The sequence below is a fragment of the Culex pipiens genome, chromosome 3 (assembly GCF_016801865.2).
Source record: "Culex pipiens pallens isolate TS chromosome 3, TS_CPP_V2, whole genome shotgun sequence".
In the NCBI taxonomy this organism is placed as follows: Eukaryota; Metazoa; Arthropoda; class Insecta; order Diptera; family Culicidae; genus Culex; species Culex pipiens.
In genome coordinates, this window is record NC_068939.1 from 72,900,212 (window position 1) to 72,908,990 (window position 8,779).

The 8,779-nt window shown below is 34.1% G+C and overlaps 1 protein-coding gene across 1 annotated transcript; it reads left to right on the plus strand.

Annotated features, from left to right (window-relative positions):
• Positions 1–5,381: 5,381 nt before the first annotated feature.
• LOC120416569 (uncharacterized) lies at positions 5,382–6,128 on the plus strand. The gene is made up of 2 exons (XM_039578303.2): positions 5,382–5,560; positions 5,617–6,128. Exons 1-2 carry the CDS (start codon positions 5,411–5,413, stop codon positions 6,007–6,009), a joined length of 543 nt encoding a protein of 180 aa, XP_039434237.1. The 5' UTR covers positions 5,382–5,410; the 3' UTR covers positions 6,010–6,128.
• The last annotated feature ends 2,651 nt before the right edge of the window (positions 6,129–8,779 follow it).

An 8,779-nucleotide genomic window follows, 5' to 3' on the forward strand; every position in this document is an offset into this window, starting at 1 on the left:
TATGTGAAAACATTGAGTTGTTTGAAGTAAAACAAACACGAGAAGTTAGATTTAAAGGAAAAACTAAAAAGTTTAGCTAATTTGTTCAAGAGCTGAAACTAGTATATCTTGGTTTAGAAAAGTTATTTGCTATAAAACAAACAATTTCTGAATGATTTTATTCGTTTTAACCTAATGTGACAAACCATACTCTCTGGTCTGGTCACCGAAGCAAGTTTTGAAGAAATTTTTGGATTGTGGAGTATGAATTCATTTTACTTACTGTCCAAACACTTTGATGAAAAAATACTTCTCAACAAAAAATACCAGAGATCATTTTTTGATTTATTGTACGATTTGAGCTTATAAAATAAGAAAAAATATACATTTTCTTGTAGTTGTATGAATTTTTACATGCAGTCAAGCTATTAGTTGAAATTTACAATTATTTTAACCATTAAAATAAGTTCTATTCAATTTTGATGCAAAATATGATTCTGAACCAAGATTAGAACAATTTCAATAAATTTAAAATTTCCCGGGAATTCCCGGGATTTCCCGGAAAATTGGTTGAAAATTTCCCGTTTCCCGGGAAATTTGTAACCCCGGGAAATTGGACGCTCTAATAAGCTGTAAACGTGAAATATTAGAACTTTAATGAAACTTGATTGATTTTACAGCACATATTTATTTAATTATTATTTTTTTCATGAAAATTTTATATTAATGTTCCATAATGTTTGATGATCTGACTTTGAGAGTATTTTCCTTGATTTAAGCAAATTATTTCGTGTTTTTAAATTTGTATTTTTTTTTATTTGGATGAAACTTACCCATACCATACCATACGTTTTTATAATGTTCGAATTTGTTTATGTGCTTCATGGGACTCAAAAATACTTCTTTTTGCAATTCCGTCGTGAAACTACTTACTTTTCCTGTCATTCTTGAACGACGAAATAGCCTACTTTTCTGTACCAAAAATAACAGAATCGAAAACCAACACTTTTCAAAATAAATGCTGAAAAGTAAAACTTTTCAACATTTTTTTTGATTTAAACGATTCATTGACAAAATACATGAAAATTTGACTTAAAATTTCACTCAATGGGTGTTTTTCGGAATTGCAAAAAATGTTGTATGGAAAAAATATTTGCAGCGGTCTAATTTTCTTTTTTTTATATTCCATGATTGAATAGCTGAGAAACGTTTCTCTCTGAAACTTGTTGGTTCGATTTTTAAAGTTTAAAAATAAAACCATTGTGAAATTTTCCGATCTCTTCTTTAAAAATAACTCTTTTTTTATTGATTTGGTCTAAAATATGAAATGAGGAAATTTATCTATTTGCGGACCTTTTCAAAAGTTATGATTGAATATAGGGATCGATCTCGACGGTCTACCAAGCTCACTGAAGCTATGCGGGTATGATTCGCGGTCAAAACCCGTCGACCTCTTGCTTGTTACGGCGGTAGACTCACCGGTCTTAACTCCAAGGGATTCTCGGATGACTCAGAACATCCCAATAAGTTGTTATAACATTGCACTGTAGCCTTCCATACTCACTGAAGTAGTCTGGGTACGGTTCGGTTTCAAAATATTGAAGTTTTGACATGTTTCTATGGTAAGCCTCTTGCACAAACGGTTCAAACGGATAGAAACAAGAGAAGTCATGTTTCAATCATGTTAAGACATATACGCGTTGAATGAACTCAAGATGATCGAAATCCATAATAAAATTGAGATTTTTTGTACAATTTTACCCAAAATGCTTCAACATCAACCCCGGGGTTTAGAAAGTTGGTCCAGAAGACTTTTTTGTTGGTACGTTTGAGGCACTTGTGAGAAATGGATCGGTCCCGCAGCTGGTAGAATTTCCGAAGACCTGTAGTTTCGGTTTGGTTCGAAATTCCAACGAAAAATCTGTTCGATCCAATCGAATTTATTTTGCAAAGTTTTTATTTTCACAAGCATAAGGAAACTTTGATTCACAATTGCCATCGTTCCACATTTTTGCAGTTTTCCCTTTTTCAGAAACCCTCAACTGCACGCAATGTTCGTTCCCCTTGTAGTTGTCCGGGTTTTTCTCACCCCACTTTGAATAGTTGATTTGCTTTCCGGTGGCCTGCCAGGTGAATCGTCCGGTCTGTTTCAAGTCACTTGCTCCGATCCATAGGGTAAATGTGTTCCAACGCATTTCTTGAATCTCTTTCAGCAATTCTTTTTCATCCTCTCGGCTATCGACAACCGCCAGACGAAGTCCTTGGCTATTGCAGGCTTCACCAGCTTTGAACCAGTTTACCTGCCACGTCAGATGGATTTCAATTTCAAATCGTGCCAAATTAAAATGTTTGACGAACTCTTACCCAATAATTAGTAATGACGTATCTCTTCTGTGGCAATTTCACTGGAGCAGGTGTTGGTTTTGGTGGAGGTTGAAGATGTTTTGTTAAAATACACAAAATAATTGAAACAGTTACCGTCGACATTATGACTTAACGTCAATCTGTTGATTCGTTACTGAGAATTATTCCACTAAGTTACTTCAGTACAGAACTGGTAGCTTGTTTATTTTGAAATTCGGAACAAATGAGTTACATTCGATCTGGTTTCTACAGTTTGTTTCGCTTATCAGCCACACAACACAATTTTTAAATAATGCAGGAAAAAATGCATCAATTCAATGTAAAGAATTAATAACTGAAAATTGTTAGTTCTGCAGCTCTGATGATAAAATTCATATGATTCATCAGTTTATCTAGTGGATCCTTCCCCGAATCGAAAGCCATTGCATTCCAAAAGCTCAAAAGTTTCCCACAAACTCGCAAAGCTCTTCACTCGAAAACCGCCACTGCTGGCGTCGGCGGCTCGCCGATAAATTTCCCACAAACCCCAAGCTCTCGCCAATTCAGCCCGCCGCTGAGCTAAATTTATTGCATTAATTTGTATATTTATTGATTTTTAATTAAATGATTAATTCGTTTTAAATGGGCTCTCGCTGGGGTGCGTCGTCGTCGTCTTCTCGGACCGCGACACTTTGGTGCGCCTTAAGGCACAGTCACGCAGGATCCGAAACGGGTTTTTTTCTCCGTGTCGGCGGCAGCGGTGCTGACAAACATGGCGAAAAGCTGTGAGTACTTACAGTTTTATCGCGACTCCCTTAAGGAGATTGAGTGCCGCCACTCGGGTGGGGACCTCCCCGGGGGCCGAGGCCACACCATGTGGTGAGCTGGCTTGCCCTTATCTTGGCGGTAAATGTTATTTACATAAGCATAAATTTGATGCACCCAAAAGTTCTTAATACAAAAATGACAAAAATGACAAAAATGACAAAAATGACAAAAATGACAAAAATGACAAAAATGACAAAAATGACAAGAATGACAAAAATGACAAGAATGACAAAAATGACAAAAATGACAAAAATGACAAAAATGACAAAAATGACAAAAATGACAAAAATGACAAAAATGACAAAAATGACAAAAATGACAAAAATGACAAAAATGACAAAAATGACAAAAATGACAAGAATGACAAAAATGACAAGAATGACAAAAATGACAAAAATGACAAAAATGACAAAAATGACAAAAATGACAAAAATGACAAAAATGACAAAAATGACAAAAATGACAAAAATGACAAAAATGACAAAAATGACAAAAATGACAAAAATGACAAAAATGACAAGAATGACAAAAATGACAAGAATGACAAAAATGACAAAAATGACAAAAATGACAAAAATGACAAAAATGACAAAAATGACAAAAATGACAAAAATGACAAAAATGACAAAAATGACAAAAATGACAAAAATGACAAAAATGACAAAAATGACAAAAATGACAAAAATGACAAAAATGACAAAAATGACAAAAATGACAAAAATGACAAAAATGACAAAATGACAAAAATGACAAAAATGACAAAAATGACAAAATGACAAAAATGACAAAAATGACAAAAAATGACAAAAATGACAAAAATGACAAAAATGACAAAAATGACAAAAATGACAAAAATGACAAAAATGACAAAAATGACAAAAATGACAAAAATGACAAAAATGACAAAAATGACAAAAATGACAAAATGACAAAAATGACAAAAATGACAAAAATGACAAAATGACAAAAATGACAAAAATGACAAAAATGACAAAAATGACAAAAATGACAAAAATGACAAAAATGACAAAATGACAAAAATGACAAAAATGACAAAAATGACAAAAATGACAAAAATGACAAAAATGACAAAAATGACAAAAATGACAAAAATGACAAAAATGACAAAAATGACAAAAATGACAAAAATGACAAAAATGACAAAAATGACAAAAATGACAAAAATGACAAAAATGACAAAAATGACAAAAATGACAAAAATGACAAAAATGACAAAAATGACAAAAATGACAAAAATGACAAAAATGACAAAAATTACAAAAATGACAAAAATGACAAAAATGACAAAAATGACAAAAATGACAAAAATGACAAAAAAAAACTGTTTGATGCCCCAATTTTCAGTGCTCCTACCGAGAAAAACTTTTCAACGAATGATCCGTAATTAGGTCCACGCTGCTAGCCAAATTGGGCTCGTGTGGTTATTTGCTTGCCAAAGTGTGCGTGCGTGCTGATTTGCGTATAGCCCAGACTCGAACCCAGCCAGCTGCTGCAAGGGAGTTGGTTCTTAGTAGGCAGGGCAAAATCGGCGTGGTTGTGTGGTATCTTGTCGCACGTTGGTTTTTGACGTTTTTGACGTATTAGCTCAATTCCAGGTCTGATACAAATTTTACTATTTCATAATTTCGCTGCCGGCCAGCCACAGTTTTTTTTCTTTTTAGTTATAAAACTTAAGCTTGAAGTACAGGTGTGAGATTTTTCAAAAAACGCACATGCGGCAAGACGGCACAACCGCGACGAAACGATGATTGATGGAGTTGTAAGAGCCGGGTTTGCGTGTGCGTGCAGGTTTATTAAACTTAATAAGGTGGAGTTGGCGAGCGAGGTGAATGGTCAATTGCAATTGCATGTGCGTGTGTGATTGACGAAATTTGACAGAGGGCAATTGATGGCTGCTCTAATGAGTGTGATTAGTATGCATACGCAGAGCACAGGTAGGTATAATCGTTTGCATCTCGTGACAGAAGGGAATGTGCTGCTAATTGATGTATATGTTTATTAGCTGTATTAGTGCGAGTTAAGTTCAAAATGTGTTTATTATACATTTGCTGCGATTGCTGTAATATTTTTTTTGCTAAGTTACTCAAATTAAATAGTTTTTGTGAAGTTTTATTTTTGAGTGTACAGAGGTGGCTGATATAATTTGTTCTAAGACGAATTCTTACCAATCAATTTGCGAAACTAACTGTTCAGAACACAATTCAATCGGTTAAGTTTATTTGCAGTTGGTGAACACAAGATGACAGACGTAATTTTAGTTCTTTTGTCTATGGCTCAAAAGCCACAAATTTCCCCAAAAAGTAGCCCGTTGGATTATTGTCTAGATTCAAAGTCTCTTAATATTTCTAGTGACGACTCGATCAATAAGTACATAATATCAAATTCAACTGTAAGTTAATGAAACAAGTTTATTTTCTTAAATTTTAACAATCGATCTTTCCAAAGCAAAACTGGTTCGGTGCGGTCGATTGCTGCAACCACCACGGGATGCGACTGGCAACGGTCAACGACGAGACGGAACATGCCAGTCTGAACCAAGCTGCTGAATCTTCAGCCGTTTTCAACGCAACCGGAAGCAATTTTTGGATTGGGGCAAGCGATCTGGCCGCCGGAAATGGCGTTCACGTCTGGCAGGCCACCGGCCAGAGCATGAACTTCTCAAAGTGGCTGGATAACAAGTCCCAGGATGCGGCTAAACATTGCGTCGAGTTGAACTACGATCCTGCCGCGCAGACGTGGCACTGGAACTGGAAGCTGGAGGATTGTGAGCGGAAGCTGTACTTTGCTTGTGAAATGGTTGTCAAAATGTTTACGGCGGATTTGGTTAAAGTTTATTGAAAAAGGAAAGAAGTTTGCAGATTAGCTAAGAAAATGATTTGTTTTATTTTGTCACTTTCTCAAACCACGTGACAATCTTTAAAATCTTAAAATAAATTATTTTAATTTAATAAACAGAATGTACAATTATCCTCCAATATATTAAACCGAACCAGTTGTCCTAGAAAAAAAATACAAGCAGACTTTAACATGCTATGCTATGCTATGCAATGCTATGATATTTTCAAATGATTGTAACTTTGCTAAATGGTCACGTCAACTTGTATGTGAGTTGCATATTGGCTTTATCAGCGAATCATTGATTAGCTCTACACTGCTTGCAAAATCAGCTGTTTAAGGGTTAGGAATCGGTTAAACTGGTACAAATTTCTCAAATTGTAACACAACTTTAGATTGAATCGACTATCGGAGCTATAGTAACGCTGAAGAAAGATGACAAAAGTACTTGTTCCGATAATTATTTTTGCAATGGCTCCAACGCCACCGATTACTCCGAAGATCAAACCTCTGAATAAGTACGTTGTATCAAATTCAACTGTAAGTATTTTCTTGATTTTAAATAACATAAATTTAACTTTATTTTTTGTAGGACAACTGGTTCGGTGCAGTTGAACATTGCAACAATCGGGGAATGCGAATATCATCTGTTATCAGTGAGGAAGAGCACAAACATCTGATTCAAGTAGCAACTAATTCAAAATCCTTCAACAAAACCGAAAGCACATTTTGGATTGGAGCAAATGACTTAGGTAAAAGTGGAGAACATTTTTGGCATGGTATCGGAAAGCGGCTGAATTTCAAAAAATGGATCGGGAAGGAACCCAAGGATGCTTCCAAACATTGCGTAGAATTGGTTTATAAGCCAAGTTCGAAGTGGGATTGGATATGGAATGTTGAGGATTGTGCGAAGAAGCACTATTTTGTTTGTGAAAAAATTAAGGATGGGAAATGAGATATATACTACTACTAACTTATAAACTACATAAAGAGCGGATCAATGCAGCTGAAGACTGCAATGATTTTTGTCGAAATGCATCAATTATCTTATTGGACATAGCATCCAAAGTGTCAACTTCGGCTAATTGATGAAGTTCACTGGTGCTGAACCAGGGAGTTATTTTTTTTTATTTCCCATGTACATTCATTCAGTTATAATATTGTTGAGTGTCCAATCACAATCGATGACTTTTCACCTCAATTTTAAATACTAGCAACTTTCATTTATTCATGAAAATTTGTAGCTTTCGCAATTCAGTGATTTCAAATGTAGGAGGTCCTACATGTACAAAAGGGAAAAAGGATACCTTAAAACTAACTTATAAGCTATATAAAGAGCGGATTGCTGAAGACTGCAATGATTTTTGTCGAAATGCATGAATTATCTTATTGGACATAGCAAAATGAGAGATGTCATAAACATTAACCTTTTTTTGTGTTTGAACTAGAACTGAACTAGAAAATAAACTTCAATGGATTCTGATAGTGGACATTTGTTTTACTAAGTACAATAATTGATTTAATTAATTTCATATTTCATATAAATTGCCAAAATTTGCATCATTTGTTTTAAATCAATAATTTTGTTGTGTTTGTGGATAACTTGGTTGTGATATTCAACGCAGTCTATTTACATTGAAATTAAGATTTTTTTTGCCCACTGATTTTAAGAGCCAATATTGACGGGGGTAACGAAATCTGTTTTCAAATCTTCAGCAATAATAATCAAATTCTTACTGAAAAGATTAATCTGTTGATCTTTAAAAAAGCTGTGAGTCATTCTTTAAATTTGAGCTTATTTTTAAATTAATTTTAAAAATCATTTGTTCATTTCCACGGAATTTAATAACAATTTCTTAAGACTCATTGCAAAAGAAAACATTTTTTATTTTTTCTGGAATGCTCATGAAAATGAATTTATTCCGGTTATATTTTGTGAACCGTGATTTTTTGAAAAAATATCGAAATTATTGTTAACTGTTTTTTTTTAATTTGCATGGGTTTGAATTTTCAATAAATTTGCATTTGAAAAAAAAAAATCCAAAATCTGCTGAGATAAGCCTATACAAATAAAAAAAAACATTACTTAATCCACCGTAAGGTGGTTGATGCCTTCCTCACAATAGTACAGTTTTTTTTGGTAAACTAAAAAAGTCTACTACAAATGTTCTCTAAATAAAACTTCATATACTCATTACTCGATAGGGTTGTCAGATATTTAATCTTTTGGACTCGTTGGATAGGTATTAAGATTACGCATCCAACGATAGGTCGCATGATTAATCCGGACATCGTTTCCATCGAAATATCTGAGATCCAGCTTCAAAAGAGTGTATAAACAACACTTAAGTGCTCATAACTTTTGATAGGGTTGTCAGATATTCTTTGGGCCTCTTTGGAAAGGTATTTTAATTACCAATCTAACTAGGAGTCACATGATAGATCTGGACAACGTTTTCATGAAAATATCTGAGATCCGGCCTCTGAAAAGTGTTAAAATAACACTTAAGTGCTAATAACTTTTGATAGGGTTGTCAGATTTTCAATCTATTGAACTCGTTAGAAAAGTTTTTTGAATACATTTCTAAAAATGTAAAACATGGTGAGTTTTCTAACATGAAACACCCATTTTACAATCTTCCGGACTTTTCTTAAAATCGTTTTTTTAGCATAACTTTTGAAGTACTTTTCTAAATTTCATAATATTTACTAGGGTCTTACGGGACCCCAAGACGGATCGAATGAAACTGTTTAATTGGTTCAGCCAGTCCAG